Here is a 21,081-nt window from a genome sequence, read left to right as displayed (position 1 = left end):
TAGTCAGCATGGCTTTGTCAAAGGCAGGTCGTGCCTTATGAGCCTGATTGAATTTTTTGAGGATGTGACTAAACACATTGATGAAGCTAGAGCAGTAGATGCAGTGTACATGGATTTCAGCAAGGCATTTGATAAGGTACCCCATGCAAGGCTAATTGAGAAAGTAAAGAGGCATGGGATCCAAGAGAACATTGCTTTGTGGATCCAGAACTGGCTTGCCCACAGAAGGCAAAGAGTGGTTGTAGATGGATCATATTTTGCATGGAGGCTGGTGACCAGTGGTGTGCCTCAGGGATCTGTTCTAGGACCCCTACTCTTCATGGTTTTTATAAGTGACCTGGATAAGGAAGTGGAGGGATGAGTTAGTAAATTTGCTAATGACACTTATGTTGGGGGTGTTGTGGATAGTGTGGAGGGCTGTCAGAGGTTACAGCGGGACATTGATAGGATGCACAACTGGGCTGAGAAGTGGCAGATGGAGTTCAACCCAGATAAGTGTGAGTTGGTTCATTTTGGTGGGTCAAATATGATGGCAGAATATAGTATTAATGGTAAGACTCTTGGCAGTGCGGAGGATCAGAGGGATCTTGGGGACGGAGTCCATAGGACACTCAAAGCTGCTGTGCAGGTTAAACCTGTGGTTAAGAAGGCATACAGTGCATTGGCCTTCATCAATTGTGGAACTGAGTTTAAGAGCCGAGAGGTAATGTTGCAGCTAAATAGGACCCTGGTCAGACCCCACTTGGAGTACTGTGCTCAGTTCTGGTTGTCTCACTACAGGAAGGATGTGGAAACCACAGAGAGGGTGCAGAGGAGATTTACAAGGATGTTGCCTGGTTTGGGGAGCATGCCTTATGAGAATAGGTTGAGTGAACTCGGCCTTTTCTCCTTGGAGCGAAGGTGGATGAGAGGTGACCTGATAGAGGTGTATAAGATGATGAGAGGCATTGACCGTGTGGATAGTCAGAGGCTTTTTCCCAGGGCTGAAAGGCTAGCACGAAAGGGCACAATTTTAAGGTGCTTGGAAGTAGGTACAGAGGAGATGTCAGGTTTTATGCAGAGAGTGGTGAGAATGTGGAATGGGCTGCTGGTGACAGTGGTGGAGGCAGATACAACAGGGTCCTTTAAGAAACTCCTGGATAGGTACATGGAGCTTAGAAAAATAGTGGGCTATGGGTAAAGCCTAGGTAATTTCTCAGGTAAGGACATGTTCGGCACAGCTTCGTAGGCCAAATGTCCTGTATCATGCTGTAGGTTTTCTGTTTCTATCCTCCTGCAATTTCAAGAGAACACCTTGTCAAGGCCTGGGTCTTATCCACCCTTGTTTGCCTCGAGTCAGCAAACACTTCCTCCTCTGTCGTCTGTATAAGATCCTTGAACTAGCTGCTGCTTTCTCACTTCTATAGACCATAGATCATAAAGGCCATAAAATATAGGTGCATAATTAGGTCATCGAGTCTGTTCCACCATGTTATCATGATTGATCCATTTCCCTTTCAACCACAATCTCCTGACTTCTCCCTTTAACTTTCCATGTGCGACTGAGGCTCTATGTCCATATCCTGAGAAAATACAGATGCATTTAAGATCTCTCCCATCTCCTTCAGCTCCACACATAAGACCATAAAATATAGGAGCAGTAGTAGGCCATTCGGCCATCAAGTCTGCTCTGCCATTCAATCATGGGCTGATCCAATTCTTCCAGTCATCCCCACTCCCCTGCCTTCTCCCCATACCCTTTGATGCCCTGGCTAATCAGAAACCTGTCTATCTCTGCCTTAAATGCACCAAATGACTTGGCCTCCACAGCTGTTCATGGCAACAAATTCCACAGATTTACCACCCTCTGGCTAAAGTAATTTCTCCGCAACTCTGTTCTAAATGGACGTCCTTCAGTCCTGAAGTCATGCCCTCTTGTCCTAGACTCCCCTACCATGGGAAACAACTTAGCCATATCTAATCTGTTCAGGCCCTTTAACATTTGGAATGTTTCTGAGATCCCCCCCCCTCATTCTCCTGAACTCCAGGAAATACAGCCCCAGAGCTGCCAGACATTCCTCATACAGTAACCCTTTCATTCCTGGAATCACTCTCGTGAATCTTCTCTGAACCCTCTCCAATGTCAGTATCGCCTTTCTAAAATAAGGAACCCAAAACTACACACAATGCTCCAAGTGTGGTCTCACAAATGCCTTATAGAGCCTTAACATCACGTCCCTGCTCTTATATTCTATACCTCTAGAAATGAATGCCAACATTGCATTGCCTTCTTCACCACCGACTCAACCTGGAGGTTAACCTTTAGGTTATCCTGAACAAGGACTCCCAAGCCCCTTTGCATCTCTGCATTTTGAATTCTCTCCCCATCTAAATAATAGTCTGCCCATTTATGACCATACACTTTCCAACATTGTATTTCATTTGCCACTTCTTTACACATTCTCCTAAAGTATCTAAGTCTCTCTGCAGGCTTTCTGTTTCTTCAACACTACCTCTTCTCCACCTATCTTTGTATCATCGGCAAATTTAGCCACAAATCCATTAATCCCATAGTCCAAGTCATTGACATATATTGTAAAATGGAGTGGTCCCATCACCGACCCCTGTGGAACTCCACTGGTAACCGTCCGCCAACCAGAATAGGAGATCCTTATTCCCACTCTGTTTTCTGCCAATCAGCCAATGCTCCACCCATGCTAGAAACTCTCTGAAATTCCATGGGCTCTTATCTTGCTAAGCAGCCTCATGTGCGGCACCTTATCAATGGACTTCTGAAAAGCCAAGTACACCACATCTACTGCATCTCCTTTCCCTGCTTGTAATTCCCTCAAAGAATTGCAGTAGGTTAGTCAGGCAGGATTTTCCTTTCAGGAAACCATGCTGGCTTTGGCCTATCTTGTCATGTGCCTCCAGGTATTCTGTAATCTCATCTCTAACAATCGATTCCAACAACTTCCCAACCACTGATATCAAGCTAACAGGTCTATAGTTCCCTTTCTGCTGCCTACCACCCTTCTTAAATAACAGAAACATTTGCAATTTTCCAGTCATCCGGTACAATGCCAGAATCTATGGATTCTTGAAAGATCATTGTTAATGCCACCGCAATCCCTCCAGCTACTTCCTTCAGAACCCAAGGGTGCATTCCATCAAGTCCAGGAGATTCATCCACCCTCACACCATTAAGTTTCCTGAGCACCTTCTCAGTCGTAATTTTCACTATACATACTTCACTTCCCTGACACTCTTGAATGTCCGGTATACTGCAAATGTCTTCCACTATGAAGGCTGATACAAAATATGCATTCAGTTCCTCTTCCATCTCTGCGTCTCTCATTACAATGTCTCCATTGTCATTTTCTATTGGTCCTATATCTACCCTCAACTCTCTTTTACTCTTTATATACTTAAAAAAAACTTTTAGTATCTTCTTTGATATTAATTGCCAGATTCCTTTCATAATTCATCTTTTCCTTCCTAACGACTTCCTTAGTTTCCTTTTGCAAGTTTTTAAAAGCTCCCCAATCCTCTATCTCACCCCAAACTTTGTTTCCTTGTATGCCCTCTCTTTTGCTTTTACTTTGGCTCTGACTTCACTTGTCAGCCATGGTAGTGTCCTTTTTCCATTCGAAAATTTCTTCATTTTTGGAATATACTGTATCTATCTTGCACTTCCCTCATTTTTCGCAGGAACTCCGACCATTGCTGCTCTGCTGGTCTTCCTGCTGGTATCCCTTTCCAGTCAATTTTGGCCAGTTCCCCTCTCATGCAATTGTAATTTCCTTTATTCCACTGAAATACCAACACATTGAAATTTAGTTTCTCCTTCTCAAATTTTAAAGTGAACTCGATCAAATTGTGATCACTGTTTCATAAGGGTTCCTTAACCTTAAGCTCTCTTATCACCTCCGGATCATTGCACAACACCCAATCCAGTACAGCCGATCCCCTAGTGGGCTCAACAACAAGCTGTACTAAAAAGCCATCCGTTAGACATTCTACAAATTCTCTCTTGAGGTCCAGTACAGGCCTAGTTTTCCCAATCCACTTTTATGATAAAATCCCCAACAATTATCATGACATTGCCCTTCTGACATGCTTTTTCTGTCTCCTGCTGTAGTATGCAATCCACATCCCGTCTGCTGTTTGGAGGCCTGTATACAACTGCCATTAGGGTTCTTTTACCCTTGCCTTTTCTTAACTCAACCCATAGAGACTCTACACCTTCCAATCCTATGTCATCCCTTTTTAATGTTTTAATATTATTTCTTATACACAGGGCCACACCATCCGCTCCGCCAACTAACCTATTTTTCCAATACACTGTATATCCTTGGATATTCAACTCCCAATGACAGCCATCATTTAGCCAAGTTTCAGAGATGGCCACAATGTTATACTTGCCAATATGTAGCTGCATTTCAACATCGTCCATTTTATTTCTTATGCTGCATGCATTCAAATACAACACTTTCAGTCCAGTATTTATTGCTTTCTGTTTTAACTGCATCATGCCTCTATTGCCCTGTAAATCATTCCCCTGGCTGTGATGATGCCTCATCTCCTGCTTGTCCTTCCTATCATCTCTGTTGCATGCTATCTTCGATTTATTTCTGTTTTCTCCTTCCTCAGCCCTATCACTCCAGTTCCCATCCCCCTACCAAATTAGTTTAAACCCTCCCTAACAGTTCTATTAAACCTGCCTGCTAGGATATTGGACCCCTTTGGGTTCAGGTGTAACCCGTCCTTTTTTGTACAGGTCGCACCTCCCCCAGAAGATGCCCCAGTGATGCAGGAACCTGAACCCCTGCCCCCTACACCAGACTCTCATCCATGCATTAATATGCCCGGTCATGCTATTCTTGTGCTCATTAGACAATAGACAATAGGTGCAGGAGTAGGCCATTCGGCCCTTTGAGCCAGCGCCGCCATTCACTGTGATCATGGCTGACCATCCACAATCAGTATCCAGTTCCTGCCTTATCCCCATAACCTTTGATTCCGCTATCTTTAAGAGCTCTATCCATCTCTTTTTTGAAAGCATCCAGAGACTTGGCCTCCACAGCTTTCTGGGGCAGAGCATTCCATATATCCACCACTCCCTGGGTGAAAAAGTTTTTCCTCAACTTCGTTCTAAATGGCCTACCCCTAATTCTTAAACTGTGGCCTCTGGTTCTGGACTCACCCATCAGCGGGAACATGCTTTCTGCCTCCAGCGTGTCCAATCTCTTAATAATCTTATATGTTTCAATAAGATCTCTTCTCAGCCTTCTAAATTCCAGAGTATACAAGCCCAGTCGCTCCAATCTTTCAACATATGACAGCCCCGCCATCCCGGGAATTAACCTTGTGAACCTACGCTGCACTCCCTCAATAGCAAGAATGTCTTTCCTCAAATTTGGAGACCAACACTGCACACAGCACTCCAGGTGTGGTCTCACCAGAGCCCTGTACAGCTGCAGAAGGACCTCTTTGCTCTTATACTCAATTCCCCTTGTTATGAAGGCCAGCATGCCATTAGCTTCCTTCACTGCCTGCTGTACTTGCATGCTTGCTTTCAGTGACTGATGTACAAGAACACCTAGATCTCATTGTGCTTCCCCTTTTCCTAACTTGACTCCATTTAGATAATAATCTGCCTTTCCATTCTTACCACCAAAGTGGATAACCTCACATTTATCCACATTAAGCTGCATCTGCCATGCATCTGCCCACTCACCCAGCCTGTCCAAGTCACCCTGCATTCTCATAACATCCCCCTCACATTTCACACTGCCACCCAGCTTTGTGTCATCGGCAAATTTACTAATGTTACTTTTAATTCCCTCATCTAAATCATTAATATATATTGTAAACAGCTGTGGTCCCAGCACTGAACCCTATGGTACCCCACTGGTCACCACCTGCCATTCCGAAATTGTTAAGTGCTACTCTTTGTTTTCTGTCAGCCAGCCAATTTTCAATCCATGTCAGTACTCTGTCCCGAATACCATGTGCCCTAATTTTGCCCACTAATCTCCTATGTGGGACTTTATCAAAGGCTTTCTGAAAGTCCAGGTACACTACATCCACCGGCTCTTCCTTGTCCATTTTCATAGTTACATCCTCAAAAAAATTCCAGAAGATTAGTCAAGCGCGATTTCCCCTTCATAAATCTATGCTGACTCGGATCAATCCTGTTACTACTATCCAGATGTGTCATAATTTCATCTTTTATAATTGACTCCAGCATCTTTTCCACCACCGACGTCGGGCTAACCAGTCTATAATTCCCTGTTTTCTCTCTTCCTTCTTGAAGAGAGGGACAACATTAGCCACCCTCCAATCTACAGGAACTGATTCTGAATCTATAGAACATTGGAAAATGATTACCAATGCATCCACGATTTCTAAAGCCACCTCCTTAAGTACCCTGGGATGCAGACCATCAGGTCCCGGGGACTTATCAGCCTTCAGACCCAACAGCCTATCCAACACCATTTCCTGCCTAATATAAACTTCCTTCAATTCATCCATTACCCTAGGTCCTTTGGCCACTATTACATCTGGGAGATTGTTTGTGTCTTCCCTAGTGAAGACAGATCCAAAGTACCTGTTCAACTTGTCTGCCATTTCCTTGTTCCCCATAATGAATTCACCCGCTTCTGTCTTCAAGGGCCCAATTTTGGTCCTAACAATTTTTTTCCTTTTTTTCCTTTTCACATACCTAGCAAGTGGCACAAGCAGCAATCCTGAGATTACTACCCTGGAGGTCCTGCTCTTCAGCTTCCTACCCAACTCCCTAAATTCTCTCTTCAGGACCTCCTCCGTTTTTCTACCTATGTCATTGGTACCAACATGTACCAAGACTTCTGGCTGTTCACCCTCTCCCTTCAGAATACTCTGCACATAGATTACTACTCTGATCTTTCGGAGGACCAATTTTGTCCTTTGCTGTCCTTCAGCTCCTATTGTATCTGTAGAGGTCCTTAGGATTCCCCTTCACCCTGTCTGCTCGAGGAACCTCATCCCTTTTTTGCATCCAATTTCCTCTTAAGTGTCCTCTTGCATTTTTATACTCCTCAAGTACCTCATTTTTCCTACTTGCACATACCTGCTATACACCACCTTCTTTTTCTTAACCAGGGTCTCAATATCTCTTGAAAACCAAGGTTCCCTAAACCTGTTATCCTTCCCTTTTATTCCGACAGGAACATACAAACTCTGTAATCTCAAAATTTCACTTTGAAGGCCTCCCACTTACCAAGTACACCTTTGCCAGAAAGCAACCTATCCTAATCCACACCTGCTAGATCTTTTCTAATACCATCAAAATTGACATTTTGCCAACTCAAGGACCCGATCTATCCTTCCCTGTATTTACCATGAAACTAATGGCATTATGATCACGGGATGCAAAGTGTTCCCCTATGCAAACATTTTCCCTTCTGTCTCTTTCTTTAATAGGAGATTTCGTATTGCACCCTCTTTAGTTGGGATTTCTATGTACTGATTAAGGAAACCATACTGAACACATTTGACAAACTTGTTCCTATCCAGCCCTTCTACAGTGTGGGAGTCCCAGTCACTATTTGGAAAGTTAAAATCACTCCCTCCTGCACTATCTCCTAAGGCATGTGTTAAACTGTATGATCTTCCTACGTTTGGCCTCACTAGTATGTGGCACGGGTAGAAATCCTGAAATCACAACCCTGGAGATCCTGTCATTTAACAGCACTTAACTCCCGGAACTCACTTTGCAGGACCTCGTCACCCTTCCTACCCATGTCATTGGTAACAACGTACCAAATTACTGTTGCGCCTATTAGCTGAAGCACTGGGGCGGTGTTGCTAGAACCATACAAAGCATTGGTAAGGTCACAGGTGGACAGAACATTCAGATTTAATTATCATTTTGCACTAAAAATTTGATAGGACTGCAGAGAGTTCAGAGAAAATTAACAAAGATTTTGCTTGGGCTGGAGAGTTATGAGAAGAGATTGATTGGATTGAGATTGGTTTCCTTGATGCAAATGCTGAGGGAAGATTAAATAGGCAAAAATTACACGAGGCGTTGAATGAATACTTTTTACTATGTAGTGAATAGCTATATTCTGCATCTTTTTGCCTAAGTGTGAAGAAAAGAATTTTCAAAAAGGAGTTACCTGCCATTTTATAAACACAAGAGATTCTGCAGATTCTGGAAATCTAGGGTAACGCATACAAATTGCTGGAGGAACTATGGAAGCATCTATGGAAAAGAATAAACAGTTGAAGTTTTGGGCCAAGACCCTTCAACATGTCTGGATAGAAAGGAGCAAAACATCAGAATAAAACATCGGAGGTTTTGAGGGGAAGGAGTCCAAGCTAGCAGGTGATAAATGAAGCTTGTTCTGGCTACTCCTCCCTCCCTTTCCAGTCCTGATGAAAGCTCTCAGCCAAAAATATTGACTGTTTATTCTCCTCCATAGATGCTGCCCGACCTGCTGAATTCCTCCAGCATTTTGTGTGTTCAACTGTTGAGAAGGAGAGTTTGAGTTAGAAGATCCACTCTTATGTGATTGAGTGATTGAGCAGTTTCGTAGGGTCACATTATCCATTCATCTACTCCTCTATTCTACTCCTCCAGTAGGACTCTTCTTCTACTCTTCTACAGTAGGATAGAGATATAGAATGATTCCAACAGTCTGATCCAGACAGCCCTGCGCCTCACTTCACCTCACCCCCACTTTCCGCCAGCCACCTGACTTCACCTATTACCTTTTAGCTTGTACTCCTTCTCCTTCTCCCACCTTCTTATTCTGGCATCATCCCCCTTCGTTTCCAGTCCCGATGAAGGGTCTTGGCCCAAAACATCAACTGTTCATTCCTTTCCATAAAAGCTGCCTGACCAGCTGAGTTTCTCCAGCATTTTGTATGTGCTAGCTGTTATTTTTCCCCCTTCTTTTCCACCATCCATGGATTCAAACCTTCCCTCCAGGAGAGGCAGTGACTCACTGACAATAAATCTGTGGCAGTCAAGAGATGAACGTTTTACCAAAGACTGAAGTAAACTTTGTAGATGATTAAGAGGGTTTCATCAGTCAATATAGATAGAACTATCACTAAATAATCAGGGGACAGAAACTTCATTTTCTTTTCATATAAAATAATTCGATTAGATAAGATTAGATTCAACTTTATTGTCATTGTGCCGAGTACAGATACAAAGCCAATGAAATACAGTTAGCATCTGACCAGAAATGCAAAGAATAGTGTTATTTACAAAATAACTGAATAAAAAGTGCTACAGCACACAAATATAAAAGTAGTGAGACAGTATGATATGGGTTCAATACTGTTTAGCGCTGTGATGTGAGGTTCAGCAGGGTCACAGCCTCAGGGAAGAAGCTCTTCCTGTGCCTGCTGGTGCGGGAGCGGAGGCTCCTGTAGCGCCCACCAGATGGGAGGAGAGTAAAAAGTCCGTGGTTAGGGTGAGATGACGACAACCTTGGATTTCTCTTATTTTTTATGATCTATTGTCTCACATTTATCTGGCATGCAGATCTGTCAACTCCAGTCTAGCCTGGATGGTATACTATCTTGGTACCCCTGATGAAGTCATTAGTGAAACTAAGCAAACATCTCACTTCTGATTTCTGAGAGACAAGACCATCGGTGATGCACCGCATAATAATAAAGCTGAGCATGTTAGATATGTTTTTAGATATTTTTGTATTTGCAGTCAGACCAAATGTCACATTGATAGGTCAAGATTGTAAGCAACACCTACCTGTACTGGACAACAGTCATGTTCTGCTCTCCACAATGTCTTGCACATCGGATATATCTCATCCAATTTGACTTGTTGGGGTCACTGCCATCAATAAAGTGTTGTAGGGATCCTTCCTGATCATATATCTGAGAAAGAGGTCAGAAAGTCAAATTGTTAATTGGATCAACAGTGATCACTCCCTTGCTGCCTTGGCTGTATCTCTGCTGGATGTCCAAGCTGGAAATTTATGATCATTTAGTTTATCGCTGGCATGAAGCAATTCAGGAATCTCTCAAGCATTAAAAATAAATTAATGGTAGAAAATGTGAAAAAAACATACTTCTCAATTTTTAATCTCTTTACTAGCAGTCAAAATACAGAAATAATGAGATTGAAAAAAAGTGCCATTTTGGGACCATATTTTCTTCAAGAGATTCTCAAGGTGAAAATAATATGCTTCTTGGTCCAACCTGATACCTACCTCCATGGTAACAAAAAGTGCAACATTGATTAACTATAACATTGCTTTGTTTCAAGCTAAACACAAGAGACATTGGCAGACTTAATTTTTATTTTTATTGAGTGTTGTTTAAACCTACTATCTTTCTGCCTAACCATCTTTACACTATTCTGTTTTGCATTAATTCCTGTAATTACGTATACTGTTTACTTTGAGAGCTTCATCCAATCTAGGAATTCCCTTGCAGCCTGATATTTATGACAATAAACTGATCTGAATCTGAATTGGACATAATTTTGAATGAACTTTAATATTAGATGTTCTTGTCTAAAAATACTCTAATTATTGAAATGCTGAGGTGGGGCTAATTTTGATAGATCTTATGGAAATATAATTTATAACCAAAATAAATGAATAATAAAATGTTTTATTGAGCGTAGTCTGTAATTTATATGCGTCTGGCTTACTGTCGATATACATGTTAAAGAAAATGTCCTAATAAACACTTGCTGCAATTTGTCACATTAACTACAAATCACGGTGAAATGATTTAATTGTGGATTGATTACAAGAATTTTAATAGGAATTTCGAAGTAGTGTTATCCTTTCTTTTCAACAAATATGACATTTTATTAGTTATCTTCTGTAATAAGGTACCAACTGAACGTATGCCTGTGGTCTTCTGCTGTTGTAGCCCATCCACTTCAAAGTTCAACATCTTGTGTGTTCAGAGACAGCCTTCGGCAAACCACTGTTCTAACACGTGGCTATTTGAGTTACTGTCACCTTCCTGTCAGTTTAAACCAGTCTGGCCATTCTCATCTGACCCCTCTCATTAACAAGGCATTTTCACCCACTGAACTGCTGCACACTGGATGCTTTTTTTGTTATTCGCACTGTTCTCTGTAAACTTCAGACACGGTTGTGCGTGAAAATCCCAGGAGATCAGCACTTACTGAAATATACAAACCACTCCATCTAGCACCAACAATCATTCCACAGTCAAACTCACTTAGATCACATTTCTTCCCCATTCTAATATTTGGTCTGAACAACACTGAACCTCTTGACCATGTCTGCATGCTTTTATGCATAGAGTTGCTGCCACGCTTGGCTGATCAGCTATTTGCTTTAACGAACAGGTGAATGTGTAGCTAATAAAGTAACCACCAAGTGCAGAAAGAAAGGAATAATTAGAGATTAAATTTACCATAGTAGAGTGCTTCTAACATTTGTTTGTAGTTCAGTTACTTAGAAGAATTATTTAATTCATTCTTTGGAAATACCCTGTTACGCATCTGAGGGAGTCACATCTGCAATATGATTAAACAAATCTTATATCCCTTTTTATTATTTTTTTAATTTGCTGCCCTGTCAGCACTCCGATATAATACCATAATTTTGATTTGAAAGATGTTTTGGAGCTACCTGGATAACCTTGACGTACAGAAAGATGGCTGGATTAGATTAGATTATGAGGACACGCAGTCTTCTTTTATTGTCATTTAGTAATGCATGCATTAAGAAATGATACAATATTCCTCCGGTGTGATATCAGAGAAACACAAGACAGTCCAAGACTGAAAAACTGACAAAAACCACAATTACAACATATAGTTACAACAGTGCAAGCAATACCGTAACTTGATGAAGAACAGGCCATGGGCACGGTAAAAAAAAAAGTTCAGTCTCTCGAAAGTCACACATCTCATGCAGATGGGAGAAGGAAGAAAACTCTCCCTGCCATGCCCGACCACAGTCCAACTCTGAGTCGTCCGAAAACTTCGAGCCTCCGACACCGAGCACTGAGCACCATCTCTGCCGAGTGCTTCAACCCCATCCCTGGCAAAGACAAGGATTTGGGGCCTTCCCTCCGGAGATTCTGGATCGCACAGTAGCAGCGGCAGCGAACTGGGCATTTCAGAAGTTTCTCCAGATGTTCCTCTGTCCTTCTCACGGCTGTCTCCATCAAATCAGAATTGTGCACGGTACCCTATTTAACAAATACGATATCATTCACTGGAGAGGCTGCACGCGCTGCGTTGTGCTGCCATCTTCTCCTCCCGCCTCCCAGATAGCTGGATTAGTAAGATATTTGACCCTTGAACAACCTTGTGATCTTCCTCACTGCAGAATCTAGCTTTTTATAATTGCATTTATTTTTCCTCCAGTTCTATAACAGAAAGTCAGTATTAGTATTGGTATTGGTGTATTACTGTCACATGTACCAAGATGCAGTGAGAAGTTAGTCTTGCATACTGTTTATAAGGATCAAATCATTCCAATGTATTGAGCTAGAATGAGGTAAAGCAATATCAATGTGGAATGAAGAGTAAAAGCTGCTGAAAAAGTGCAGGTCAAAATCATTATCAGATCAAATGCAAGTCCAACATATCGTATAAGAGGCCCATTCAAGTGTCTAATGACAGTTGGATAGAAGCTGTCCTTGAAGCTGGTGCTATGTGCTTTTAGCCTTTTGTATCTTCTGCCCGATGGGAGATAGGAGAAGAGAGAACGTCTGGAGTGGGTGGGGTCTTTCATTATGCTGGCTGTTTACTCAGGCACCAAGAAGTATAGACAGAGTCCACAGAGAGGAAGGTGGTTCCCAGGATGTGTAGAGCTGTTTCTACAGAGCAGTTGCCATACCAAACCGTTATTCATTCACACATAATGTTATCTATAGTTCATCAATAAAAATTGGTATGGGTCAATGGAGACATGCCAAATTTGTTTAGCCTCCTGAGGAAGGAGAGGCATTGGTGAGCATTCTTGGGCATGACAAGGTTTTACCAACACATAGAGACCTCCTGATCTCAGTTACTGATTTAAACCTAAAATATATTGTCCTACTTGTAGAAGGTAGCTTCAGTATTCTTTACTGATCTTTTCTATACTACTTTGCATCAATAACAATAAAGAGAGAGAACTACATTAGCCTTTAGGATTTCCGGAATTTATACTCTTGAAGCATTTTTCCCTGAAATATCATTCCCAATTCTCAATGAGTTCTTTCTTCAGCAGGATCCAAAAAGAGAGAGCTGGGGATGACTATAGCTTCAGTAATCTCGACGTTCCTTGATAAAATTCTCCTGGAAAAGACATTACTCTTTTATACAACTACAATTGTCTCACCTAATTATGTGATTCATTACCTTAGGAATAGTCATTACCCAATGTCACAGTGAAATTGCTAGTCTCTCTGTAAAAATCACTGAAATTAACTCCAAAACTTCAATGTAAAAATAATAATATTCTTTCAGCAAGTAGTCTCTATATTCTTCCTGTAACTATCTTTTTATTTTGCAAAGATATAATCCCCAACATTATCTACATTGGAAACAAAAGAGAAGTTCACATTTGAATGATCAAGATTGCAAGCATCCAGCAATAGGTTTCAGCAATAAGATCACCTCAGGAAAGTTGTGTGTTGACTTTCCATTAGGTTTTCATGATGAGATAGCACCAAGACTAATCAGACATATGCTTTATAGTAAATCATGGATCTGATTTCCGTTCTACAAAAGCAGCAAAATATAAGATTACAAAACACTAAGAGAATCAAAAAATTTGCAAAACTTTTAGTAAAGTTTACTTGCAGCTTTTTAAAATAATTGTTCCTCTGTTGTTATTGAATTGCCTCATTTAAATATTTTACTGTATCGTCTATATTAACTGCAATAAATACCATGATTTGTTTGGAAGAAATTAAGAAATTTAGTTTGCTTTATTAAAATAATATATGTCCATAATGATCTGGCAACAACTCATCAACAAAGAGAAATACAATTAAACAGATAACATAGACCAGTACAACATAAGAACAGGCCTTTCAACCTGTGATGTCAGTCCCGAATGTGATGAAAATTTAAACTGCACATCTGCCTGAAGATGGTCCACATCCCTCAATCCCTGCATAGTACCTCTTCCTATAGATGTTGCCTGGCTTGCTGTGTTCTAGGGAGCTCGGGCTTTACTCTTTGGAGAGAAGGAGGATGAGAGGAGACATGATAGAGGTATACGAGATATTAAGAGGAATAAATAGAGTGGACAGCCAGCGCCTCTCCCCCAGGGCACCACTGCTCAATACAAGGGAACATGGCTTTAAGGTAAGGGGTGGGAAGTTCAAGGGGGATATTAGAGGAAGGTTTTTTACTCAGTGGTTGGTGCGTGGAATGCACTGCCTGAGTCAGTGGTGGAGGCAGATACACTAGTGAAGTTTAAGAGACTACTAGACAGGTATATGGAGGAATTTAAGGTGGGGGTTATATGGGAGGCAGGGTTTGAGGGTCGGCACAACAATGTGGGCCAAAGGGCCTGTACTGTGCTGTACTATTCTATGTTCTATGTTCACCAGCATTTTTTGTGTTGTGTTTGCGATATTAATGTGTCTGTCCAAGTGCCTCTTAAAAATTGCTATTGAATCTGCTTCCACCTCTTCCCTTGGCAGTGCACTTGAGACACCGATCATGCCTTGTGTAAAAATCATGCTTCACACATCTTTGAACTTTCTCCCTCTCAAAGTTATGCTATCAGGTATTTAGCTTTTCTACCCTGAGAGAAAGACTCTGACTATCTACTCTACCCTATCTATGTCTCACATAATTTTATATATTGTACTTCTAACAGGTTGCCCATCAGCCTTTGGTTCTACCCAGAAAACCAGGGTTGAAATTACTAATATCAGAGGGCATGCATTTAAGGTGAAAGGGGTAATTTCAAAGGAGATATGAGGGGCAAATTTATTTTACACAGTGCATTTGGTGCCTGGAATGCATCATCTGGTATGTGGAGGTATGGTTGGTAGGTGCAGGACAAGGAGGGGATGTAGACAGTGGTAGCCTGTGTTGTTCATCCACGTGTTGAACTGGAGGGGGGAGGAGGGAGGAGGGGAGGTATTAGTGCTGAGGGAACATTGGGTGCCTCAGCACCTGGACTGGTGTGCTGAGGGGGGTGTGAACAGGAGGGCAATTGTCAAACCTATTGAAGAATTGGTTTAACTCATTGGCCCATTCATGACTGTATTCCGAAGCTCTACAGTTAGGCTTGAAACCAGTGATGTTCTTCATGCCTCTCCACACCACCCATGTGCTACTCTGCCCAGTCTTGTTCTCCAGCTCTCTCTTGTATTCCTCTTTAGACATCTTGATCTTGTCCTTTAGCTCCCTGCACAGAGTACCTCTTTAATAAGCAGGATCTGACATACAAAGTATTCAAACACACTTCTTTATCCCAAAGTCCACTGCTTAAGTGCAACAAAAAAGGGATAAAAAAATTATTAATATTCTGATTTAACTGTAATCAAAATGAGCACAATGTAGTTCAGTTGTTTTAGCATTCCAGCCAATGATATTCTCTGCTGCTGATGATTAAGAGTTAGCCATAAAATTATTCTAGGTGTTTTTCTTCAGCCGTCAGAGGGATTTACTACTTATTGTTCCTTAGTTGAGGAATCTAAGTCAGAAAGGCCACAGAATGGGTGGAAAATGGGGTGTTAAATAAGATTAATATACAGGACTGAGGTTAAATGATAGAAACTCTACTAATATCTGGCATTGTGCAGTGAAAAAGGTTCTATTATCAAGCAATTACATCCATGCATGCAAAATTTTAAAAGAAATATCATCTAACTTGGATCCACTCATCTATATACTTCTCTCCTCCCCGTGTATACTCTAATTGAAAATACTTACCATCCTTAGAGAGTGAATGAAGGCAGGTAATATCATAGTCTATCCTTCATGACAGAGTTATTGACTTGGACTTCACTATGCTGAACAAAATACATGATTTGTCTGCCTACTGTCCAATTATGTCGAAATCTGCCACGAGTGACTCAATCACTGTGTGTCTTTTAGATGGGGCTGTGCAGAGGATGGTGTAATCAGTAAAGAGATCAATGCAGGTTTTGATAAATCAACTTCTATATCATCAATAAAGATGAGAAATAGTGAGGGCATGCATGAGTGATAAGCACATACATATTGAAACTGAAGCCAAATATGAGGGCATAGTGCTTTCTATCCTCCGGGAAAGAAGATAGATATACGAGAAATTTGATAGGGCTGTTCTCACACGTACAATCAAATGCACAAGATATCCCAAAGGGTAGTGCTTTAACATAATGAGCATGGTGAAACAGCAGGTAGTGCTGCTGCCTGATTATAAACACAAGAGATTCTGCAGATGCTGGAAATCCAGAGCAACACACACAAATTGCTGGAGGAACTCAACATGTCAGACAGCATCTATGGAAATGAATGAGCAGTTGACGTTTCAGCCCAAAGAGCTTGTACTCCCTTACTTTCCCTTTTCTATTTTCTATTTATGATTTGTAATTTAAATTTTTAATATTTACTATCGATTTGTATTCCAGGGAGCGCAAAGCACAGAATCAAGTATCGCTGTGATGATTGTACGCTCTAGTATCAATTGTTTGGCGACAATAAAGTAAAGAGTAATCTGTGCTTGATCCTGGTATCTGGCATTGTCGTCGATTCATACAGCATAGAAACTGGCTGTTCAGCCCATTGGTCTAGGCCTACCATTAAGCACCAAATTTACATTAAACTATTACAAATTCTATTTTATCTTCTCCACATTCTCATCAGCTCCCCAGATCCTACCGTTCTTCGACCCACAGTTAACCTAAACACTTCCATATCTTCTGTTTGCGGGTAGAAACTGGTGGGCCTGGAAGAAACTGATGGGGGTCACAGGAAGCACGTGCAAACTCCACACGGACAGTACTAGAGGTTTCAGCTGAGGCTCCTGGAGCTTTGAGAACACATTTCTGTTAGCTGTGTTACGGTATCTGTTTCCATTTTCTCTGTGACAATGTGGGTTTTCCACATGTGCTTGGGTTTCTTCCCAAAATCACTAAAATAGATTAATTGGCTATTGTGAACTATCTTTAGTGTGGTGAGTGGCAAGAAGAATGGGTTGTAAGGAAGTACTGTAGGTGGGAGAAGGGATTGATCTGACAGTTGGCAAAGCTTTGATGAGCTGAATGGCTTCCTTTGGCATAAAAAATGATGGACACTAAAAGGATCAAATGAAATGTATGCTTTCAGAAAAGCAGGGTGGGGAAGACATGGTCACCTCGGAGAAAGTGACAGTGGATAAAATACTGTCCTTGCTCAAAGGAATGTGAATTCAAATCCAGTTTAAACTAATTACATGATAGATATTCCTGTATGTTAAATAATCTACTTGACAGCAGAGATAGTTTTTATGCTGTAACCCATGGTTTTGAGTAGTTGAATATAACCTGTCCTGGATTATATTATAGAGAATAAATAAATATTACAGAGTAAAATCAGTCACACTATCAGTTAACTGCACCCTACTTGGAGTGAATTATTTTGGCCAACAACAACGGCAATAGTTGGATTTGGGGGAAATCTACCTTCTTTATCAATACTTCTATTTTGCAATGGTAACTACACTCTTAACCAGCAATGTGAATCTGATCTCTGGATTATATTTATGCACAATCATACAGAGTGTCCATGCATTGCCATCAGTGAATCCTTGGTCTTCCTCAAGCAATAGAGCAGTGACAATCATATGGCTGAATGCCTTCCAAACCACTTCAAAGTAGCATTAAAAATAACTGAATAGGACGCACAGGAGTTATATGTAGGACAGACTGAATAAGGATGACAGATTTCCTTCCCTGAAGGACTTCAGTGACAAGCAAAGAGGAAATTGGTGAACTACTGATTCAGTGTAGTGTATTCTGCAGACATTGCTTACAGTGCATTCGTTAGACTCCAGACAAACAATGCTGCCAAGCCATTTGTAGCTCGGTGGTACAGTGCAGATATAATATGTCTTATTCCATTCACTTTCAGGAATAACTAAAACTGTTCAAGCTGTGTTTGGTTGTTACTGACTAAGTGTTCTGGAACACCAGTCCATGAGAAGAGGCTTCTCAGCTCATCAACAGTGTGCGAGGGTCTAGTGGAGGCTATTGGGAACACTTCTGGCCTCTTTGTAGCTACATCCACTACCACCAAGAAATTTGTGCCAATGAATGGTCTGACAAATTCCACATGAATCCTATGCAAAGGCAATGTAGGCCATTCCTAGGGATGGATAAGCGCTGCTCTTGGCATCTTCTGGATGTGTTGGCATCCCGAACATGGCAAGTTGCTCGATCTGCTTATCTATCCCAGGATAGCAGACAAAGCTTCAAGCCAATGCTTTCATTTTGACAATGCCTAGATGATTGGCATGTAACTCCTCCAAAACTTTAGCTCTCAGCTTGTGTGGTAACAATAAATCTCAATCCTCAATTAAGGCAACCACCATCAAGGGCAAATTCATCCCGGCACCAGTAAAAATGGGAGAACAGGAGTTTCTGCTGCACATTCCAGCCACTTGTGTGCTATGTAGACCTGAGACTATGTAGGGTCTTTGCTGGTTTCTCTTTGGATCATCTCCAGAGTGGTGGGCATAGTTCCCTCTAAGCTGTGCGTGTGTGCACAAAGGAAATTAATGTGCATCCAAGTGGTTAGTTACCTAAAATAATGTATTAATTAATAATTATACTTATTGAAAGTAATCTTTTAGCTAACTGTTTCTGTTAACTAGTTAGTTAGTTTTTCAACTACTACAATGCACGTCACTAATTTACGTCACCTCACCTTTCCTGTTCTGGTTTGTACAGCTGCATCACGGCGGCAGCCACCTTTGACAGACAGTGTTCATATCGTAAAGTTTACAAGGATCTGTTTCAAATCCTGTAAATAGCTTACTAAATTTTTATTGGAAAAAGTATTGATTCACTATGTCGAATTCAAAAGAAGCGAAGGGCGTGAAGTGCAAAAGAACTGCAAATTTGTTTAAAGTTGAATGGCTTAACAAAATAGTAGAAACTGCTACACTGAAAGCTCATGAGGTCATGAACATTCAGCTACAAGAAATATTTATGTATGATTCAGAAAATGGAGTTATCTGTTTGTATTGTCATGATGCGAAAGTTGCTGGAGAACTTGCTAGTGGAAAGAAGTGGGATGATATTTGGAAACTTGACCTTTTGAAGCGTCATTTGGCAAGTAAATCACATTTGGACAGTGTACAAAAGCACGGGCAACAAAACCCGTCATTACCCGTTACAGGAGTGCTACGCATGTTACGGTTGAGTGCAGATGAGCGAGAGCGAAAACGATCAAACCCAGAGGAGATCAAAATTGAGGTACAAGAATGGTCAGCTTTTGATTTCTCCGCAATTGCAGATTGTGACTTCACATTTGGCGATGAACAAGTTAATGACTTATGTCTGAAATATCATGATTTCCTAGCTGAAAATATTGTAAAATATTGTAATAACAGTTTAATGATTTCAAATTTTCCATGCAAGAAAAAATTAAATCCAAACCGATTTCAAACTTTGCTCAAATGGTGGCATTTGTACTTCAAAATGAATAGTTTTGCGACCTTGCACAGTTGATGGACATTGGGGGAACCTTTCTTGCGTCTAGTGCGGACTGTGAGCGAGGTTTTAGCCTAATGAATCAACTCAAAAACAAGCTGAGAAACCATTTAGGTCAGTGGTCCCCAACCTCCGGGCCGCGGACCGATACATTGTCGTGAAGAATGCAGTGGTGCAGTGGTGGCCGGGACGCACTCAGCACATCTTTAAGAAAAAAGCCGAAATAAACAAACTAATTAATTAGATGCCGCCCAGCACGTAAATGTCGGGTTCTTCGTGACAATGAATGGCCTGTAATGTGCTGTAAAATTTCTATGTCCTATGTATCTCTGCTGTAATAGGGAGACTTTTTATTCAAATTAGGGAGACTATGTCAAGAGGAGTGTCCTCTTTTGTAAATTTTTCAGGTATTTTCTTTTCCAAGGGTACAGGGCACGAATTATCAGCATTTCCATTAGTCATCCTCTTGAACTTAATCTTGTAATTGTGTGCTCCAAGAAACAGAGCCCATCTCTGCATTCATGCTGTTGCTGTTAGTGGAACATCCTTCTGTGGTTTGAAAATAGACACTAGTCACTGATGGTCAGGAATGAGAGTGTACTCCCTTCAGTACAAGTACTGGTTGAAACGTTTTACACCCCAAACCGGACTCAAGGCCTCTCTGTCATTCTGTATGTTACTTTTGCTCTGCAGCAGTAAGAGAACATGATGCAAAACTATGGGGCATTCACTTCCATCAATTACAACAAGTAAGCTATACCATAAGGCAAAGCATCTCAGGCAAACTTGCCCCATCATTGAAATGTTCCCATAACCTATGGACTCACTTTCAGGGACTCTTCTTCTCATGTTCTCAATATTTAATGTTTATTTATTTATTGTTATTATTTCTTTCTTTTTGTATTTGCACAATTTGTGTTCTTTTGCGCACTGGTTAAATGCTAAAGTTGGTGCAATCTTTCCTTGATCCGCTATGGTTATTATTCTACTCTGGATTTATTGAGTATGCCCAGAAGAAAAGGAATCTCACGGTTGTATATGGTGATGTATGTGTTCAAAGGTTTATATTGTCAAAGTATGCATGTGCAATGCAACTCTGATAGTTACCTTCTCCAGATAGCCATGAAATATAGAAAGACCTTAGGAGTTGTTGAAAGAAGACATCAACTTCCACCCCCCGCACAAAAAAAGAAAAAGAAACAAAATTCACAAGCCCAAGAATCTCCATCCCTCCCCCTGCAGAAAAATACAGTGACAATATCATCAAATCCCCCACCCCTCCCCTGCAGGAGAAGAAAACAGCAACAATAGCAACAAATTATCAAGTCCTCAAACCCTCCTCCACCAAAAAAAGTGACATTAGCAACAAATTCACAACCCTCCCCCGCGGTAAAGAAAATAGCGACAATAGCAATCCCCGATCTCCTCACTCACAGAAAAGAACAGCGACAG

General features: G+C 41.2%; 1 protein-coding gene across 3 annotated transcripts in view; it reads right to left on the bottom strand.

Moving 5' to 3' along the window:
• prdm6 (PR domain containing 6) overlaps window positions 1-21,081 on the bottom strand; it is a 246,812-nt gene that overhangs the window by 109,827 nt on the left and 115,904 nt on the right. For all 3 annotated transcript variants that reach the window (XR_011889524.1, XM_072281471.1, XM_072281472.1), the window contains exon 4: window positions 9,752-9,879. Coding sequence is in view for 2 of the 3 variants with exons in the window: in XM_072281471.1 (XP_072137572.1) it covers window positions 9,752-9,879 (128 nt within the window). In the remaining variant the exon portion in view is untranslated. The remainder of the gene's footprint in view (window positions 1-9,751; window positions 9,880-21,081) is intronic.

The sequence above is a fragment of the Mobula birostris genome, chromosome 17, assembly GCF_030028105.1.
Source record: "Mobula birostris isolate sMobBir1 chromosome 17, sMobBir1.hap1, whole genome shotgun sequence".
Taxonomy (NCBI): domain Eukaryota; kingdom Metazoa; phylum Chordata; class Chondrichthyes; order Myliobatiformes; family Myliobatidae; genus Mobula; species Mobula birostris.
The sequence above is the reverse complement of the archived record's forward strand: the minus strand, read 5'-3'. Positions and strand labels throughout refer to the sequence as shown.